Source organism: Melanerpes formicivorus, unplaced genomic scaffold, assembly GCF_026170545.1.
Source record: "Melanerpes formicivorus ecotype bairdi unplaced genomic scaffold, bMelFor1.0.p_v2 SCAF_2, whole genome shotgun sequence".
Lineage (NCBI taxonomy): Eukaryota > Metazoa > Chordata > Aves > Piciformes > Picidae > Melanerpes > Melanerpes formicivorus.
The window spans coordinates 13,532,949-13,554,032 of NW_027142354.1; the positions used below are offsets into that span (position 1 = coordinate 13,532,949).

The 21,084-nt window shown below is 44.2% G+C and overlaps 2 protein-coding genes across 5 annotated transcripts in view; one reads left to right on the forward strand and one right to left on the reverse strand.

Moving 5' to 3' along the window:
* Positions 1 to 9,736, forward strand: part of SERAC1 (serine active site containing 1) — a 28,049-nt gene extending 18,313 nt beyond the window's left edge. For 3 of the 4 annotated variants that reach the window (XM_068151188.1, XM_068151197.1, XM_068151170.1), the window contains exons 11-18: positions 1,080 to 1,230; positions 2,030 to 2,171; positions 2,913 to 3,013; positions 3,361 to 3,458; positions 4,000 to 4,182; positions 4,579 to 4,722; positions 7,576 to 7,759; positions 8,465 to 9,736. In XM_068151188.1, the coding sequence (XP_068007289.1) occupies positions 1,080 to 1,230; positions 2,030 to 2,171; positions 2,913 to 3,013; positions 3,361 to 3,458; positions 4,000 to 4,182; positions 4,579 to 4,722; positions 7,576 to 7,712 (956 nt within the window). In that variant the 3' untranslated portion in view covers positions 7,713 to 7,759; positions 8,465 to 9,736. The remainder of the gene's footprint in view (positions 1 to 1,079; positions 1,231 to 2,029; positions 2,172 to 2,912; positions 3,014 to 3,360; positions 3,459 to 3,999; positions 4,183 to 4,578; positions 4,723 to 7,575; positions 7,760 to 8,464) is intronic. The other variant, XM_068151178.1, reaches the window with a different exon arrangement.
* Positions 9,737 to 17,846: 8,110 nt separating this feature from the next.
* Positions 17,847 to 21,084, reverse strand: part of SYNJ2 (synaptojanin 2) — a 70,645-nt gene continuing 67,407 nt past the window's right edge. Inside the window, exons 26-27 of the mRNA XM_068151252.1 lie at positions 20,866 to 21,068; positions 17,847 to 19,199 (exon numbers count right to left, since the gene is read on the reverse strand). Of these exons, the coding sequence (XP_068007353.1) occupies positions 18,411 to 19,199; positions 20,866 to 21,068 (992 nt within the window). The 3' untranslated portion in view covers positions 17,847 to 18,410. The remainder of the gene's footprint in view (positions 19,200 to 20,865; positions 21,069 to 21,084) is intronic.

The following is a 21,084-nucleotide window of genomic DNA, read 5'->3' on the forward strand; positions in this document are numbered from 1 at the left end:
CTGCTTAGAAATGAGATGTATACATAATTCTTCAGAAAAAAACAAAACCACAAACCTGACAGTTCTCAAAGGTACTTGCATTTATACAAAACTCTCATGTCAATTGTGTTGTTTTTCCCTAATTCCACAGTGAACTATCTTGACCTAGCAACATACTGGCTATCCTAATAACAAGATACTGTACATGATTTGGAAACAGTGCTCATTAGGTAACTTGTTTCTTCTTTTTCAAATGAGCCTCCATTTGAAAAATCTTTCTTCAAAGTCTTCCCAGATTTTATTTGTGCACTTGACTTTAACGTAACTAAGATTTGTAGAGCACTCTTGCTGGCAGCCACAAGGTTTGTCAGGATTTTAAACAAAAGTATGTGTATATAAAAGATGGTGCTTTGCATTTCTCAGCAGACATCCCCAGCCATGTCTAAGAAACTAAACTATATTTTACATCTTATCTGAAGCATTACAAAGTGTCTGTTTTCTCCTGAGGTAGCTGTGTCTTAAAATTTTATTGAGGAAGGTATTCAAAGGTTTCCTTCATTAATTCTCTTACGTGTCTCAGATATAAATGGTGTACTTTTTTTAAATAGCAAAGGACATTTTAATTCCTTAAACCTATTTTTGCACACTGGATTTCAGAATTGGAAATGGCTATACTCCTACAGCAAGCTTCTATTTTTCCACCTGCCATTACTCCTGTGGGTTGTTTTCTGTGTCTTTCACATGCTTTAAGCTTCATTTGCTACCATTTTTTTCCCCTCTTTTTTCATCTTACTTGCAAAAAGAGGCTCAAGATCTGCTCTCTCTCTTTTTCATTTAGGATGGGGGTTCTCCTTCAGAAGCTGAACAGCAGTAAAATATGTTGCCTCCTCATCATTCCAGATTTCTGCATTTTGGAGGTTTCTCTTACCTAGCATTGGCTTTCTTGTCATAAAGAGGGTGGATTGTATTAATTTGTCTTGATGTTACCATTTTTAACATCTTATTTTCACAAGTATGGCTTGAAGGATGAGACTTATGAATTCTTTTGTTTGGATGATATTTCTAATTAGTTAACCTGCCACATTTTTTTTTCCATGTAGGTTGGGTTTCTGTACTTGCTGAAGCAATGAAATCCCCACATGTCATTCAGTCTTCTCATGCATCCAGAGCTCTGGCTAATCTAGACAGGGACACAGTGCAAGAAAAGTATCCAGATGGTGTTTATGTCTTGCATCCACAATACCGTAGCAGGTAAAGCAGAAGGAGACATTTTACAGTCTGTACATTGAGTTGTTTGTACTGTTCAGGTACAAAACTTTGAAGGAGTTGACATCACAGTGCTGCCATGTTCATGGTACTTTGCTCTTTAGTGGGTTGAGAGGACTGAATTTAGATTCTCAATCAGGAAAACAACAGAAGTGTGTTGGGAGCAGTCTGTAGCTGTGAAAGGAGTGATATTGTATTGCAAGGAAAAAATTCAAACACAAACCATGAGAAGAATGATTGCTTTGCATGTGCTGCAGCCATTTAGCCTTTGCACTGGCTGTTTTGGGATACAGTGCCCTGTAATTATTCTTCTGGCAGCAAGACATGTTGGCTTAAGATGCAGTAAATGCACAGCTGGGACCAAAGAAACCTCCAACACAGTAGTCACACAGTAGTCACTTAGTAGCAACTGTTCCTTGGGTCATTGGTATTAGTTTACAGTGAAGATCTCATTTGATGATAAAGCTGATGATGGCTAAAAGCAAGTTGCAGTAATAGTAGCTGGAGAGACTGCTGTTCTTCGTTGTAGAAAAAATACTTCTTGTGAAACAGGTACTTAGCATATTTCTTCTTAAATGTCTGTGTTCTGGGTTGATCCCTGTTTTTTGTCTTAATCTGAGTGTTCTCTCTGAAATACAATTCAAAATCATGCAATGTTGTCCCCAAGATACCACTTACACTGCTAAAAATTCTGACATCCCTTAGGTTAAAAGTTCTGTGTAAATTTAATTTGCTAGCAGCATATGTACTATGAACCTCTTAAAAATTCCCTTTTCTGTATCAGTCAGCCCATCAGAGCAGACATCCTTTTTGTCCATGGTCTTTTGGGAGCAGCGTTTAAAACCTGGCGACAGCAAGACATTGACCACCGTTCGGATAAAAAAGCTTCAGAAGGGGAAGAGGACTACAGCCAGTGCTGGCCAAAGGTAAAATGACAATAAGGTCTTCCCATGTAGCTGCTGTTTTCTCATTTCTAAGAGCCATTCAGAGGATCTAGAATTACACTGTCTGATAGTTGTCTTTTTTGAATCAAATGACTCGTAATCTGTTATACAACTAGGACTTTACAAGTTCCTGATATATTTGTGTTAGCAAGTTGAACTTTTGAACAGGTTGCTCTTGCAGAGGAAAATCCCTGCTATATTTGATGCCTTCAACATCATTCTCATGCTAGTGAAAGAGGAGACAATGGCTGCTTTCCTCATGTGCTTTTAAAAAGATACATGAAATTGTATTTTAAATTAAGTAATCTTTATTACATAAGTGTCTCAGTACCTCAGTTTTTGCAGATTGCTACTTAGGTACTGTTGCTACATAAATAATTAGTGCTTCAAGAAACTTTGGTGTAACTGTAAAACCTCAACTGATCAGTGCTGTTGGTAATCTTACTAATTCTTGTTTCACCCAGGAGAGGGAGCCAGGAATGCACGAGTTTGTAATCCTCCATCCTTTACTTCCTTTGTGTCTGGGAGACAGGCTAGAGTTAACCAGCGTATAATAAAAAGTAATAGATTAGATGTAATATGTGTTTGGGAATTAACTGAAGAGCAAAATTCTTGTTTATATTGTCCCTGTAACACTACCTTTGCTCCATTTCTGCTGATAAATTGTTTACAAGAGTTTAAGTACTTCAATTACAACCTCCTTTTGGTTTCACTTCAATTTAGACATGGCTGGGTTCAGACTGTCCTGCCCTTAGGATCATATCTGTGGAATATGACACCCATTTGAGTGACTGGAAAGTGAAATGTCCTGTTGAGGCTCACAGGTAACAAATGTAGTGCCTGCAGTTTGGAGGGGGTGGGGCCAGGAGGGAGGCAGGTAAAGCTCATTCTCAGGGTGAACTAAAGCTAAGGAAATGAGTAGTGAGATTAAAGTAAAACTTTCCAGCAAGACCAAGAAAGTCAATATAGGTCAATTTCTGTTGTCCTTATGAGGCCAGCCTTGCAAAGGCTTTGGGTGTTCTCTGATGTGGCAGCAGTAATTAATGAATGGTTTATGTACCAAATTTCCACTTTCATAAACATGCAGCACTGAAAATTCATTGTGTTTTTAACATTGCTTTTTACTCTGTCCTGCTTCATCATGCTGTGGGTGGGGTTTTTTTACTTGCAGGAAGTCTATTGCTTACAGGAGCAGTGAACTTCTTGACAAGCTCAGAGCTGCTGGAATTGGAGACAGACCTGTGGTGTGGGTATCACATAGCATGGGTGGTAAGCACATTGCCTGCTTGATACAAAGTTGTATACTTGCAGTTAGATTTCCAAATAAGCTGTTATCCAAATTCAGTCTGAAATGCAGTTATCTGGAATAGTTCATATGAAAAAAATTGGAAAGACCTAAAAATAGATTCCTACTTTCTTGATGCATTATATTCAGTAACATACACATTTTTAAAGGTTTTTTATTGTGTTTGTTTTTACTGTGCTGGTTTTAAAACAAAACCTCAAGGAGTTGAAATTCATGTAAATGAGAATCCAGAGGCAGTATTTCCTCTATGATCAAGCATGTAGTCAATGTCATTAGCAACACACACAGCAAATCAAAATTGGATTTGCATCATTAACAGACATTTTATTTTCATGCCTCCTCAGGTTTGGGTTGGGGTTTTTTCAACTTAATCTTACGTAGTTGACAAACTAAGGACTAATTGACTGAGGCAAGAATATGGTTAGGGTTTTTATGGATAATATAGCATGATCATTATTTTCACAGTGATTTCAATCCATGCATTAATTCCATGTCTGTTGCCAGGTCTTCTAGTCAAAAAGATGTTGGTTGATGCTTCCAAGAATCCAGAAATGGATAAAATTATAAACAACACCAGAGGGATCATATTTTATAGCGTACCTCATCATGGCTCCCAGCTGGCTGAATATTCTATAAATGCCAGATATCTTCTGTTCCCATCTGTGGAGGTTAAAGAGCTCAGCAAGGGTACGTTCACTTTGCTACCATTTAACAACAGGGATCTGTGCTAAGCTGGTCATGATGCCTTTTTTTATGCTTTGGGTTGTATATTGAATTACTGTAAGTAAGTCTGAGTAACTCATTTAGCTTGCAGAGGCGAGGGAAAGAAGTGGAGTCAGAACAAGTTTATAGAAGAGTGCTTTTGGGCCATGATGTAGTAACTCAGCAACTATGCAAAAATAAACAATTGTTGCACGTGATAGCTGGAAAAGAAGATTGCAAACAAGATGCTGCTCCTTTTACTGGAGTACTAGTTTTTCCAAAACATCTCTCTAGGAATGCAGTCTTGCATTACTGTTATCTTACCTTGCTATAATCTCATGTTCAAGGTAACACTGCAAAAATTATGTTTCTTTTTCTCAGATTCTCCTGCCCTTAAAGAGCTGAATGATGACTTCCTGTCTTTTGCCAAAGATAAAAAGTTTTCAGTGCTGAGTTTCGCAGAAACGTTACCAACGCACATAGGCAGCATGCTCAAACTGCACGTTGTGCCTCTGGAGTCAGCACGTGAGTCAAATAGCCATCTACCCTGTTTAATTTTGTATATGTTCATGTAAGCATCAATCATGAGCAAGGGTTATAAAGGCTACGGTAGAAAGACCTAAAAAACCTCCAAAACACATCTGCTGTGAGGTGGGGTGGTCTTGTTTAAACTTTCGACTGATTTTAAAGTGCAGTCACCCTGCTGAGATCAGAGGCAGCTACATTTAACTCAGAATACCAATGGCTTGTTTTGATTTGTCTAAGGGTGAGGAGCACTTGCTTATTGGCAACAGTAGTATCACAGTATCACTAAGGTTGGAAGGGACCTTGAAGATAGAGTCCAACCTGTCACCACAGACCTCATGACTAGACCATGGCACCAAGTGCCACGTCCAATCCCCTCTTGAACACCTCCAGGGATGGTGACTCCACCACCTCCCTGGGCAGCACATTCCAATGACGAATGACTCTCTCAGTGAAGAACTTTCGCCTCACCTCAAGCCTAAACTTCCCCTGGTGCAGCTTGAGACTGTGTCCCCTTGTTCTGGTGCTGGTTGCCTGGGAGAAGAGACCAACCCCTTCCTGGCTACAACCACCCTTCAGGTAGTTGTAGGGAGCAATAAGGTCGCCTCTGAGCCTCCTTTTCCAGGCTAAACAATCCCAGCTCCCTCAGCCTCTCCTCATAGGGCTTGTGTTCAAGGCCTCTCACCAGCCTTGTTGCCCTTCTCTGGACACGTTCAAGTGTCTTGATGTCCTTCCTAAACTGAGGGGCCCAGAACTGGACACAGTACTCCAGGTGTGGCCTAACTAATGCAGAGTACAGGGGCACAATGACCTTCCTGCTCCTGCTGGCCACACTATTCTTGATGCAGGCCAGGATGCCATTGGTCTTCTTGGCCACCTGCGCACACTGCTGGCTCATGTTTAGGCAGCTGTCAATCAGTACCCCCAGGTCCCTCTCTGTTTGGGAGCTCTCCAGTCACTCTGACCCCAGCCTGTAGCTCTGCATGGGGTTGCCGTGGCCAAAGTGCAGCACCCGGCACTTGGACTTGTTGAATGACATCCTGTTGGACTCCGCCTATCTGTCCAGTCAGTCGAGGTCCCTCTGCAGAGCCTTTCTACCCTCTAACTGACCAACATCTGCTCCCATTGGTGTCATCTGCAAATTTGCTGTAGGACTGACCTTGGTCTGATGTTGTATTGTTGCAGGCCTTTTCTCTGTAACTGTTTCTCTGTAAGTGTTTCAATATCCTTGTTAAACTGGGGGCCCCAGAACTGGACACAGTACTCAAGGTGCGGACTAACCAATGCAGAGTACAGGGGCAGAATGACTTCCCTGCTCCTGCTGGCCACACTGTTCCTAATGCAGGCCAGGATGCTGTTGGCCTTCTTGGCCACCTGGGCACACTGCTGGCTCATGTTTAGGCGGCTGTATTTAGCAGTAATTTTCCAGTATGTCTTCTCAAGAAGCAATTGTTGTGCAAGTGTTGTTTGACCAATTGTATTGGTGAGAATGGAAAAATGGGCTACTTTTTTTTTGTTATTATTTATTTAACAAAATTAAATGGAAAAGAAGGTTAGATAACAGTGCACAAGCAATGACTTTGTGCTTTTAATTTTGTAGCACATTTCTTCTTCTAGAGATGACACATTAGAGCATTTGAGCTCTCTGAAAACCTTTAAAGGCTATGTGACAGTTCAGTGGCATGCCATTCCCTTTATTCAAAATCCAGGCTGAAAAGCAGTACACTCACTGTTTCTTACATGCATCCTTGGCCATATGAAAGCAAACCTTCTTTGTGCTGTGGTGTAATTTTACAGGGTTAAAAGATACAGAGTTCCACACAAAATGGAGGATGCCTTAGGAGGTTGAAAGAATAGATAATAAATAAGAATGTGGCAGTCACAGCATCCTAACTGGAAGGCTCACTATTAGTGATAGCTGGTCAAGAAAGAATAAATCATAGTATAATAGTATCATTCAGGGTTGGAAGGGACCACAAGGATCATCTAGTTCCAACCCCCCTGCCATGGGCAGGGACACCCCACACTAGATCAGGCTGGCCAGAGCCTCGTCCAGCCTGGTCTTAAACACCTCCAGGGCCGGGGCCTCGACCACCTCCCTGGACAACCCATTCCAGGGTTTCACCACTCTCATGGTGAAGAACCTCCTCCTCACATCTAGCCTGAATCTCCCCACCTCCAGCTTCATTCCATTCCCCCTAGTCCTATCACTACCTGAGATCCTGAGAAGTCCTTCCCCAGCCTTCCTGTAGGCCCCCTTCAGATACTGGAAGGCCACAATGCTGTAGTGTGCCCCCAAATCAGTAGCTGAAAATGGAATATGGAATTCAACAAGTAAACATTTTACATTTTTCATTTACCTGAAAATGTATGTAGTGATTTCTGGCATATTTCAGGTTCCTTTTAGTCCCATTTTTAGTCTCCTCATCAAAGTGGACAATGAGTCTTGAGCAGAGTCTGGATACCCCGGATAAAACCCTTATTGTTGTTCATGTCAGTACTTAAAGTTTAGTCAGGAATTTGCTGCCAGTCAGGTGGTGATTACTGAGGTTTTGATTCTTCAAAGAATGGAGGAAAGTAAATCTCTGTGTTCCCAATAAAGATAGCAGAACTCTGACCTAATGGTTTACCAGTGTGGGGTTTGTAGTAAAGTGTTGCTCCGTCTGACTGCAGCAATGTACATTGATGCTTTTAGCACATTGAAAAATAAGCAAAACAGAAGAGTTAAACAGAAGATGGGAGAAGTTGCTTGGAGAGAGAAATTGCTAAGACAAGATGTGCTTTTCAGCCTAGGTGACCTTATGAACTTTGGTCATTTTTTCTGGTTGTTTTTTTTTCTCCCTCCTCTCCCAGAGTTAGGAATTGGAGAACTTATCCCAGTGGATGTTAATCATCTAAATATTTGTAAGCCAAAGAAGAAAGATGCTTTCCTCTACCAACGTACCTTGAAGTTCATCCGGGATGTTCTAGCCCAAGAACTTGGAGACTGAGTTTTTGAAAGCCTTGCCTAATTCTTTCCTCCATTTGGTGTAACACAGTAAGTTCTTCTCCTAACATCTGTTAGGGGATCTGCAGGAGTACAAGATGCTATGTCAATAGTAGCTGTTACTAAATTTCTTGGTACCTCTCTGACTTCTAAAATATATTCAAAACAAATACAAACTTAAGTCCCATAAATTTGGCACAAAGCAAATGTGTGTAGCTTACAGTAACCATGATCTGTCAATAAAATGTGTGTCAATTCCTCAGCAGTATGCCTGGAAGGGGATGGGGATTCGGTGGAAGAGAAGTTTCACTTAGTCTACAGATACCCCTTTTGAGCAACACAGCTACACTATGGAGAGTGCCCCAGATTACATCCGTGTAGCCAAACAAAAGAGGCATACTCTGGAGGCAGTTGTTCTTGCTGCAGTGAATATACATCTGGGACTAAAGTCTTGTCGAGAGGATCAGAAACAATTAACTGAGGTGGTTGTTGGTTGTGTTAAAGAGAAGCATGTGGCTGCCTCGAAGCTTTGGTTTGCTCTCCATGTTAAATAGCCTAGTGGCACAATTACAGGAGTTTTTGCACATTGCCTTTTACTTAATTGGCCACCTAGATTTGTCAGCAAATACAGCACCTGTTTCCTGCCTGAGGAGGAGTTAGGCTGGTAGATTGCCTGGCGCAGACAGCTGCAGTTGTTTTGATCTGTTTGTATCAATTGAACTAAAGACATGTTCACTTCTTGTACATTTCTCTTAGCAACTTGTGAGATTTCTTTCTTGATTTAAAGAAGAGCGCTGAAGATGCTCAAGTGGAGTAACACAAACCTAGGCCCCTACAGGAAGGCTAATGTTTAGAGTTTGGAGTTCAGAGAAAAGTAAAGCAGGAAAAAGTCCAGGTGACGATAAGGTCCCACTGGAAATGCAGAGGATGCCAGACATTTTGGTTTCTTGAAGCCCAGGTGTGTTTATTGGTGTAGGTACAGAGCTAAGCAGAGTTGTCTTATTTGAGTTCATGTTATGCTGTACTGATAAGAAATTACTATTTTTAAGAATAAATAAAAATTAAAGTCTTAGATAGTTTGCAAAGTAGTTAAAAGCAGTCTAGCCTAATTGTGGGCTTTTCTTTCCACTCCCAACACTCTCTGAGAAACAACATAGTCTGTGGTTAGGCTGCAGTGCCCTAGCTCACCAAGCTAAAGATGTCTCTTAGCACCACTTATGTGAGATGGATTTAATATCACTTGCCTTAAAGTTCTGGATGGGCTTGATGCAGTGGCCCTTGCAGTCCTGCCATGACCTGGGGCCACTTGAGCTGTTGCCATTTGAAAGCACTCCAGCCCAGGAGGACATTGCACTTTGAAAATGCTCTTCTGGAAATTAAATCTTGACCCTGATGAAGTTGCAGAGTAAAAATTCACAAGAGTAGCACAGAGAACATACAGCACCACACTGGCAAAAAGAGCAATTTTTCCATCTAAGCAAGATGTAGGTAAGAACACTGCACAGCAGCATTTCCAACAGAAAATGTAACAGAGCTGTTGTAACTTCAGAAGAGGTTTATTCTTTTTACACTGTGGTTTAAATTTTAGGCTGTAAAAATATCAGAACACTTTGTATTGACGGAGTATGTGGAATTCATTGTGGACAGGCACAACTTCTAATAACTGAATGCATGTTTAGTGTGGGAAATACTGTACTGACTTTCAAAGACTTCTTTGGCTTGCAGGGATTCAGATCAGTGTCATTACACATTAACCTCAGTAAATGCATCTATGTTTTGTAACTGGAACTGGAACTTTAGAGGCACCTTTCTCCTTTTTTAACTGTATGTATATATGTGTAACTTTTAAAACTAATGTTTTGAGGGGGGTGGGTTGTTGGCACTGGTTGGGGTTTTTGGGAATATAATAATGAAATGTGTTTTTAAAACTGTATTAGAAATGCCACAAAAGATATTAAAGGTGAACAGTCTGCCAAGTGAATGCTCTGGATCCTGTCGGCTTTCATTAAAGACCTGCATTAAATTTCAGTGATGTCTCGTGCTGGAAGAATGTAACACTTGCCCTTCATCTTTGGGAAGAGGCAGAGTACTGCTGGGCACAGCTGGTTATCAGCTTTGCCAAACTGAAGAGGTTTGCAGTTGTTCTTTGAGATTTCATAAAGGTGCCTTCTAAACAGCGTACAGGCATTGCTTTGAGGGCCAGAGGGTCTGTAGCATGGCATTCATGTCTCTTTACCATTTGAACCTCAATGCTTTCGTGCTTCCCTGGTGCCTTTATGTAAATTCTTATGTCTCAAGCTATGCTTTTAACACAGTCTTGCTGGGACCTAGCTGCTGGTGTGTGGCTGTAAGGTGTGTGAATTGTCTGAGAAGATGGTATTTTGTCTGTATTGTGGCATCCAAGACTGCATTAATAAGACAGCAAGGGAAGGCTAATAGGAATTTGTCAGTTCTTGTGCACTTGTTGTCCAGCATTCTCCTGTAGCTGTATTGGTATCTCTAGGTCATTGTTGTGGTTTAAGCTTTTCCTGGAGCCCAAAAGGAACAGATTTAGGTTGCCTTGCCTCCCCTCTCCCCTTTTTCCCAGTAGAGGAAAGCAAATTGGGCAGGAGGAGAAGAGACAGGTAAAGCTACAAAATAACAGTCTTGAATTGATTTGGAAGTAAAAAGGAAGTTTAACAGAAAATAAAAGGCATTTGAGTAAAAGGAAGGCTACAAAGGTATAAGGAAAAGGGATAAATAAAAATACATACCGAACCAGCTACAGCTGGCAAAGGATTCTCTGGATGTAAGATGGACTCTCTTTGGATGCTGTTCCCTTAGGAGTCTGGAACAGCGTGGAACAGGTCCAACCACCTGGTTAACAGCAGCAGAACATCAGAGAGGTGAGGGCAGGAGAAAGAGAATAAAGCAGGAAATTGCACCCCCTTAAAGAGGCTTGTGGACAGGAAGTGGAATAGACTTTGACCTGAGGACCCCTTCTCCTGGGAGGGGGCCAGGTCTCTCTGCCCACCTGGGTCAGGTTTCTTTGCTCACCTGAGGCTGAGTTTTTTCCAGCCCACCCCTCCTGTGCTGGGCTTAACCCAACACAGCCATGAAGCTGTAACTGCTGTGATTGTAGTAGTGTAAACTGGCTTTAGCTGTGGTCTGTGTTCCAGGAAGAGCAGCTAGCTCAAAAGGAGACATTTCCCATCTGGTGAAAATGTCAATTCTGGACAGGAATACAAAAGCAAAAATGTTGTTTTGTCAGAGTGGAAATGCTAAACAAGGTTTTTGTTTTGGTTCTCTTTGTTTGTTTCAGTGATCACCCACCATAAAAAGCTAAATTGGGCAGTTGCTATACCAAGGGGAACCACTGGCCCACCCAAACATGAATGCAGCTGAACAATGCCAGCAGCAACTTAGTTGCTGTAATGCAGGGTCTTGGGCAAGCTTACATGGTGCTAAGTCTCTTGCCAAAGTCTTTCACATTAAATAAGCATACAGATGCTTATATACTTCCATCTGGCAAACCATTCACACCTGGCTTCACAGCCAGTGTCCACAGTTTTTAAAATTTCCAAGTGCTGGGTTCACAGCATGAAAGATGTCATGAGATAGCTGCTGCCTAGCAGAGATTATAAAGCCCTCAAGACTGTTAGCTATCACTGAGGCTATTGGTTGCTATTGATAATGTCCCAAAAAGATGGGTATCACAGTATCACAGTATAACTTAGGTTGGAAAGGACCTCGAGGATCATCGAGTCCAACCTATCAACACAGACCTCATGACTAGACCATGGCACCAAGTGCCACATCCAGTCTCCTCTTGAACACCTCCAGGGATGGTGACTCCACCACCTCCCTGGGCAACCTGTTCCAATGACGAATGACTCGCTCGGTGAAGAACTTCCTCCTCACCTTGAGCCTAAACCTCCCCTGGTGCAGCTTGAGACTGTGTCCCCTTGTTCTGGTGTTGGTTGCCTGGGAGAAGAGACCAACCCCCTCCTGGCCACAACCACCCCTCAGGTAGTTGTAGAAGGCAATGAGGTCACCCCTGAGCCTCCTCTTCTCCAGGCTAAACAATCCCAGCTCCCTCAGCCTCTCCTCATAGGGCTTGTGCTCAAGACCTCTCACCAGCCTTGTTGCCCTTCTCTGGACACGTTCAAGTGTTTTGATGTCCTTCTTAAACTGAGGGGCCCAGAACTGGACACAGTACTCAAGGTGTGGCCTAACCAATGCAGAGTACAGGGGCACAATGACTTCCCTGCTCCTGCTGGCCACACTATTCCTAATGCAGGCCTAATGCAGGGTAGCCGAGCTGAGAACAGACCTGTGCTGTGGGTCCCCTAAGTTGTGGATGTCAGGTAATGATGGTTCAGGTAACTTGGCCTCTTTTCAGATTGTGGTGGGGCCTTGCTTAATCCTGAATGGGGGAACAAGGTTGCCACCTTCTGCAATCTGAGTTTTCAGTAGTGGTTTCCTAAATGCAGAGCAAGTCTGGCCCTAATTAGCCTCTCCTGAGCTGGAACCTGTGGTTGCAAGCACCTGTCTCTGAAAAACCACTTGACTGGGGTGTTGGGCACCAGTGTGGAAGATAATAGTTTCATAGTTTCATAGTTTCATTCAGGGTTGGAAGGGACCACAAGGATCATCTAGTTCCAACCCCCCTGCCATGGGCAGGGACACCCCACACTAGATCAGGCTGGACAGAGCCTCATCCAGCCTGCTCTTAAACACCCCCAGGGACGGGGCCTCGACCACCTCCCTGGACAACCCATTCCAGGGTTTCACCACTCTCATGGTGAAGAACCTCCTCCTCACATCCAGCCTGAATCTCCCCACCTCCAGCTTCATTCCATTCCCCCTAGTCCTATCACTACCTGAGATCCTGAGAAGTCCTTCCCCTGCCTTCCTGTAGGCCCCCTTCAGATACTGGAAGGCGACAATTAGGTCACCTCGGAGCCTTCTCTTCTGCAGACTGAACAGCCCCAACTCCTTCAGTCTGTCCTCATAGGAGAGGTGCTCCAGCCCTCTGATCATCCTCGTGGCCCTTCTCTGGACACGTTCCAGCACCTCCACATCCCTCTTGTAATAGGGGCTCCAGAACTGGACACAGTACTCCAGGTGGGGTCTCACCAGGGCTGAGTAGAGGGGGAGGCTCACCTCCCTCGACCTGCTAGCCACACTTCTCCTGATGCAGCCCAGGATCTGATTGGCTTTGCGGGCTGCAAGTGCACACTGAGAGCTCATGTTGAGCTTTTTGTCCACCAGCACCCCCAAGTCTCTCTCCTCAGGGCTATCCTCCAGCCAGTCACTGCCCAGCCTGTATTTGTGCCTGGGATTGCCTCGACCCAGATGCAGGACCCTGCACTTGCTCTTATTGAACTTCATGAGGTTGGCCTGTGCCCACCTCTCCAGCCTGTCAAGGTCCCTCTGGATGGCCTCCCTTCCCTCCAGCGTGTCTGCTGCACCACACAGCTTGGTGTCATCAGCAAACTTGCTGAGGGTGCACTCAATGCCACTGTCCATGTCCCCCACAAAGATGTTGAATAAGATAGGTCCCAGGACTGATCCCTGAGGGACTCCACTTGTCACTGGCCTCCACTGGGACATGGAGCCATTGACAGCCACTCTTTGGGTGCGGCCATCAAGCCAGTTCCTTATCCATCTAGTGGTCCACCAATCAAACCCATGTGTCACCAGTTTGGAGACCAGGATGTGGTGCGGGACAGTGTCGAAGGCTTTGCTCAGGTCCAGGTAAATGACATCAGTTGCTCGCCCCTCATCTATTAATTTTGTCACCTGCTCATAGAAGGCCACCAGGTTGGTCAGGCAGGATTTGCCCTTGGCAAAGCCATGCTGACTGTTCCCAATCACCTCTTCACTATTCTTTTGAGCGAGTAGTGACTCCAGGAGGATCTGTTCCATGATCTTTCCAGGCACAGAGGTGAGACTGACTGGCCTGTAGTTCCCTGGTTCCTCCTTCTTGCCCTTTTTGAAGATGGGGGCAATGTTTCCCCTTTTCCAGTCTGTGGGGACTTCACCAGACTGCCAGGACTTTTGAAATATAATAGAGAGGGGTTTAGCAACCTCATCTGCCAGTTCTCTCAGCACCCGTGGGTGTAACCCGTCGGGTCCCATGGACTTGAACACTTTCAGGTTCTTCAGATGATCACGAACCTGATCTGCACTTACAATGGGCAGTTCTTCCTCCCTGTCCCTGGCTTTGACTTCCATAACATCAGGAGTGTGGCTAGAGGCCCTTGCAGTGAAGACTGAGGTAAAGAAGTTATTAAGTACCTCAGCCTTTTCCTCATCACAGGTGACCATGTCACCATTTTCTTTTCTGAGGGGGCCCACACCTTCCCTAGTCTTCTTCTTCCCATTAATATACCTGTAAAAGTTCTTAGTATTCCCTTTAATCTCCCTGGCTAGATTCAACTCAAACTCTGCTTTGGCTTTCCTGACCAGGACTCTTGCTGCTCGGGCAGCTTCCTTGTATTCCCCCTGTTCTACCTGTCCTTCTCTCCACTTCCTGTAGAGTTTCCTTTTAAGTAATAGTGTGTCCAGTAGCTCCTTGCCCATCCAGGCAGGCCTCCTAGCATTCTTACCTGCTTTTCTCTTTGTTGGTACACAGAGCTCCTGGACACAGAGGAGGTGGTCCTTGAATACTGACCAGCTGTCCTGGGTCCCTCTTCCCTCCAGGGCTTTGTCCCATGACACTTTGGCTAGCAGATCCCTGAAGCGATCAAAATCTGCATGCCTAAAGTCTAGGGTCATGAGCTTGGAATACTTCCTCCTGATTGCCCTGAGGATGTTAAATTCAACTGCTTCATGGTCACTGCAGCCAAGGCCGTCTATGAGCCTCACATTGCTTACCAGCCCTTCCCTGTTGGTGAGAACAAGGTCCAGCATAGCACCATTTCTTGTTGGTTCCTCCACCATTTGGAGGAGGAAGTTGTCTTCTATGCAGTCCAGGAACATCCTGGATTGCTGGTGCCTTGCTGTGTTGTCCCTCCAGCAGATGTCCGGGTGGTTGAAATCACCCATGAGGACCAGGGCTTGTGACCTGGAAGCTGCTTCTATTTGCCTATGGAGGGCCTCATCTGCTTGGATCTGCTGGTCAGGTGGCCTGTAGGAGACCCCCACAGTAATATCTTCTTCCCCTGTCCTGCCTTTAATTTTGACCCATACACTCTCAACTAGCTTATCATCCCTCCCCAGTTGGAGCTCCACTGATTCCAACTGGCTATTGACATAGAGGGCAACACCTCCTCCTCTCCTTCCCTGCCTATCCTTCCTAAAGAGTTTATACCCATCTATGCCTACATCCCAGTCATGGGATTCATCCCACCAAGTTTCAGTAACAGCCACTATGTCGTGGCATCCCAGCAGCACAGTGGCCCTTAACTCATCCTGTTTGTTGCCCAAGCTGCGCGCATTCGCATAGAAGCACTTCAGCTGGGCTGGCCCTGTCCTCCTCTTGTGCCAAATCCCCTCGGTTTCCACAGAATGTCCTGGTGGATCATTCGTGGCTTGCCTCAGGGTAGCAAGTTGAGAGCCCTTACCAGCTCTCCTTCTCTCTCCTGCTGGTGAGCTGCCCCTCTGTTTGTCACCAGCCAGCAGGAGACTATTAACCCCTTCCCCCTTCAAATCTAGTTTAAAGCCCTATCAATGAGCCCTGCCAATTCCTGCCCCAGGATTCTTATTCCACTCTGGGACAAGTGTGTCCCATGAGTTGTTTTCAGCTCAGGTGCCTTGAAAACCAGTCCATGATTGTGGAACCCAAAGCCCTGTCGATGGCACCAGCCCCTGAGCCATGAATTGATCTGTCGGCCCTTCCTCAGTGTGTCCTCATCCATTGCTGACATTAGAGGGATGGCAGAGAACACGACTTGAGCCCCTGATCCCTTTAGCATTTGCCCTAAGGTTCTGAAGTCTTTCTTAATAGATTGTGAGCCTCTCATTGTTACATCGTCACTGCCCACCTGAAAGACCAGCAGTGGGTAGTAGTCCGAAGGACTCACGAGGTTGGGAATTCTATCTACAACATCTTTTACTTGGGCACCAGGGAGGCAGCTGACCGCTCTATGAAATGGGTCTGGTAAATACTATAATACTATAAATACTATAATACATTGGGATAGGAGATTCTTTGCTGTAACCCTTTCTGCTGGACTCTCCCTTCCTTTCCCTCGATTTGCTGCGAGTGTATGCTGCCACTGATAGCATAAACCGGCTGGCTGCGAGGATTCATACTTCAGTGGGCAGCTTGCCACATGCATAGACATCAGATATAATGCTAAAGGCCAGACACTTCTCATAATCAAGGAGAGTAATAAAGCAGATTTTATTTAACTTGTATAAATCCACTTTAATTGGCTTTCCTGCCAACACTTTCATTAACATGTAAATTAGCTGTCCTAGAGCTGTTAATTATCTTTGCAGGAAATGTTGGATATGGTCATATAAGGGACTCTTTTTACTGCTCTTGATGTTCTATACTGAAATGTGCCTATAAATATTCACTGTAATTTTTTGAAGAGGAAGATGAAGAGGCTGAGGGTCTCTGTCATCTTGTAGGGAGACAACTCTCTGGCTTCAGCGTCACCAGGCTGCTACCACACTAAACCGACACTCCCCTACGAAGCTTGGCACTGGGTTTGTGTTGGTTTGGTCTTTGAAGGTTCTGGGGATTATTTGGGTTTTTTAGGGAGCAGAGGAGGATGGCAGGTGCCCAGATGAGGGCAGCATCCTCTCTTACAGGACATCTTAAGTTCAAAATGCGGCGGCAGTGCCATTGAAACAGGTAAGCCTTTCACGTAAGAAAATGGCTGCACTCCCAGTTTTCAAGAAGCTGAGAGCAAGCCAATGAATTTTAAGGGGAATAAAACCTCAAACAACTTGGAAGCGTTTTAAAAACATCTTTTCTGCAAAATAGACCTGAAAATGAGGGTTTGGGAGTTTTATTCAGCTTCACCAACTTTTTAAAAACGCTTTTTTCTTGGTGCTGCTCTTAATGAGTTACTGTGGCAAGCTGCAATCTGTTTGTAATTTGTAACTGCCTGCTTTGAACAAATGGCATCTGCAGTTTTACTGCGCAGGCCAGGCAAAAGCCTGTGAAGCTAGGGAAGGCAACAGACACATTAAGCACCATGCTGAGAAGCATGACTTGCTGGCTTGCTAATAAAGGAGGGATGATGTCATTATAAGGATGAAGTCTGCTTCTGAGCTAAGCAGCAATACTTCACGAGTCAGCCCACTGTGCTAAGTGCCCTGAAACACTGGTGGAATACTGACAGTGGGTTTAAACTTGAACACAGAAGAATTCACCTCAACATGAGGAGAAACTTCTTTACAGTGAGGATGACAGAGCACTGGAACAGGCTGCCCAGGGAGGTTGTGGAGTCCCCTTCTCTGGAGACTTTCAAAACCCACCTGGATGCATTCCTGTGCAGACTATCCTAAGTGATCCCGCTTTGGCAGGGGGTTGGACCTGATGATCTCTTGAGGTCCCTTCCAACCTCTGAAACACTGTGATACTTTCAGGACGTAACAGTCTGTTGCTCTTTGCTCATCTGTCCTGTGGAAACAGAAGACATGGCATTTTCTTACAAATCAGCAGCATGAGGGCAGGGATGCTACTGAATTCTTAAACTGTATTCAGTATCACTAAGGTTGGAAGAGACCTCATCGAGTCCAACCTGTCACCACAGAACTCATGACTAGAGTAGGGAGGACACTGCCTTTAGCATAAGGCATTCATATGCTAATGACCTGTGTCATCAGCAAGGCTCAACTGCTCACCCTATTTTCACCGTCTCTGACAGAAAGTACCGAAGCAGACTGTAGTGTTTCTTCAGAAAGGGGCTGTCATTGTAAAGAACTGTGGTAGAAAACCAACTAGAGCCTTTGCTCTCATAGGCTGGAGCAGTATTTTAAGAGGCTGCTCCTTTTAGACTAGCTGAGGCATGTTATTACAGCATAACACTTAAGAACCTCTGTTGTAATATGGGGGTTTACTTGCCTTGTCTGAACTAAAACCTGGCATTTCTTACTAATGTGGGGATGCCACAGCCTCTAGCACACACAGGCTCTACAGCCCCAGAAGACACACCTTTCATTTTACTTTTAATGCAGGAATGAGTTTAACAGGGTAAGTACTAGGGCCTGCTAACATGGCAGCTACCTAAAACCTACAAGAAGATGCTGTCTGAGCTTTGTTTCCACAAGAAAAGCTGAATAGCAGAACAAGACCAGTGTTACTGCTGTAATTATACTGGTTTATATCCCCCTTTTGGATGCTTGTCCCAGAATAACTGCAGCAGTCTAACTCTTCAAGGTCAGGGTGCTTTATTCCAAGTGACAGAATTTAATTAATGTATAAATTTCACAGGAAAATGTTTTTAACACCTTTCCCCCCCTCCCCCCCATACATCATTACATGTTCTTACATATGATTTTTACCTGAAATGAAATAAAACATCTTAAGATGGATTAATGAAAAGAAATAACTTAAGAGTAGAGGACTTGTCAGACAAGCAGTAGATATAGATGTTAGGTTGGACATGCTCTATGCACTTCCCTCCAGGGGCAGTGTCTTTAAACATGAAATGTAGCATGGACACACAATCTATTTGTTTAAATAAAGATGTTTCTGCAAAAGATTTATTTTGCATCATAATTATTCTTTTTGTAGGAACATTAAGGGGACACAATGTTACAGTTCTAAATCAGTCTTTGTCTTCGAGGTGTTTTTGTTCTGCTCTACGACAAGCAGTTTGTCGAGCCCTTCTGACAGCGCACTGCTGTCTTCGTCGTCACTAAATGTAACCCAGTGACTGAAATCTTTCAAGCTGGGGTGTTGTAAATTCTCTGGAGCATGTGCTGGAGAAGCAGCTGATGCTGCCTGTATGGAAAGAGGGGAGGAAGAATTCATGTCCAGGTCCAAAAGATTGGTTTTCTCTGGAAGGGAGCTGATGCTGGAGAGTTGTGGACACTGGCCCTCTGGTACAGGAAGGCCATGAAGGTTAGCCATCAGTTCTGCAGCATTTGGTGCCAACTGCTTAGCTGTGTTGTTTTCTGGGCTGGCAGAGGATGTAGGAGCAGAGAAAGCAGACTGCATGGGGATGTGAGCATCCTGAGTCTGGGGGCAAAACCTAGGATTGTTGTTGTTGGAATTGAACATTAACCCACTAAAAAGTGGGTTGTCACTGCTCTGGAGAACTTGCAGATGAAGAGCTGCAGGAGCTGACTTCTTTCTTCGTGGTGGCACCTTTGGGGCAAAGGAGACATTCAGGGGAGGAAGTGCAATTGCCTCAGCTGTGCTTGCTGAGGGAGGCTGCCTTTCACTGCTCCCTCTGCCCTCTTGAGGCTTCCCAGGTTGCGCTGTTCTGGGTTTAGGGACTGGAGTAATCTTGGTTGGACTAAGAATAGCTCCAGCTTCTACACCGGGCTCTGGCAAGCCAAAAGGAGACTGTTGGTCAAACTGCTCTTCTGTATTCATAGCCTAAGGGTGGGAAGGAACAAGAAATTTAGGAACAAAAAGGGTCCTTAAATTCTGAGTCACTACTAGTGCAAGTCTTACTGATGGCTTTACAGCAGAAAGGTCACAGCACTGGAAGAAAAAACCTTGGAGAAGGCTTGACAGCACACTCAGACTGTACCTGCTTGGTTCTGTTCTCACACATGATGTTCATTTACAGAGTGCTATCCTCAGACAAGGATCCCACAGCCTGTTTGCTTCCTGAATAAGAAATACATTTGTTTCTGAACATCATGTCAGGATTTTGCTCTGGGACAAATTATCACAGCTAAGAGTTAGTTATCTGCAACATCTCTCTGCCAGCTAGTATGATTTAAGCAAGCACGCACAGAGAGGGCTAAATTAATGGGGCCATTAGCCCATGCCTTTGGGTATGTTCTGAGGCTGAAGGATAATTAGCCTAAGTTAACCCAAGAAATTCATTAATGACTCTGTCACATTTCACTGATGGTAGGAACTGAAGCTGTAAGTAAATTCAAGTACAACCTAGCATACAGTCACCGTCTATAAAGTAACAGGGGCCCAGCTCAGACCAAGAAGGCAGGGGCTGCTGCAGATTTCTTACTCTCAGTGTGACTGAATAAAAGCCTCTTAATGCAGTCAAAACAGTCAATGTTTCATGATGGATACATCCCCTGCCACTTTGTCTATATGTTGCTGCTAAGCTGCCTGCATTTGACTGTGTGCTTTTTTCACGATAGAGATGGACTGGGAACAGGTTTTGAAGTACACAATTCCCATCTGAATTCACTCAGAGGAATATAAGTCAAAGAGAGATATTCCTGCAGGAGATTTCATATAACTAACACCAAAATAGCAGCCCCTCACAGCACCTTTCAGGGGTGCCCTGGGAATGACTATAACATAAACAGACTGTTCCTTGCACAAAGTCCACAGTAGAGAAGTGGAGACTGCCTTTACAAAGGAACGCAAGGCTAGAGTCCTAACAACTTTGACAGAACCTCTGCTAGGATGTTCTGTTCTAAGGAAGAATAGAAAAGTTTTATTTGTCTCTCTTCTGTACTTCAATTGCTTTCACCGTTAAAAACTTATTTTAGCAGCTCTAGAGGTGAGTAGCTAGTTACCTCTATTGTAGACATCTGACAGATTAAAACCCCCAACACCTACAGGTTTGTATTTTTAAGAACCTGAACTCTTGATCCAGAATCTAAAGTGAAAGGCTGAATCTTATTATAAGGTATGTGAGAAAAGTTACTGTTTCTGAAGAGGTTATAGAACAGCATACCGACAAGCTGCCTCAAATCAACACAAAGCAGACCACTCAACATGTGGTCAAAAGTAAGTACTAATAAAGAAGGGATGAGTCTTAAATGCTGACAACTTTTAGACAAGCCAGAAGTTACAAAATCTGGGAGAATGGACTGAGAACTAGAAAAGCTGAATATGGCTGAGTAAGAAACTGAAGGCTCTCTTTCCTTTCTGATCTCCTAGTATGTTTTTATGCCATGGTGATACAATTCCCCAAATCATTTTCATGGCTGCTGGCTAAGAACTTTAAATGACAGGACTTTGTCTAACAGTTGAACTGTTTTGTTTAACAGTCCATGCCTCTTGCCATCATTCACACTGTATAATGGAGGCTGAATGCACTTTGCTGCAGCTATCTTACATTTTCTGCCTTGACTCCAGTCCTTTGCACAGGTACAGGCTTCTTCGGGGTTGGAACTTTGGGTGGTGGGCGATGGGGCACAAGCACTGCTCCTGCCTGTGACCCTTGAAGTGATGCTGACTTTGTGATGGTGGGAAGAGGGTCAGGTTTGGTGACCATTTGGTTCCTAGCTGGAGCAGGGTTTACTGCATCTTCCTGTAGTCCTGAAAAGCAAAAACA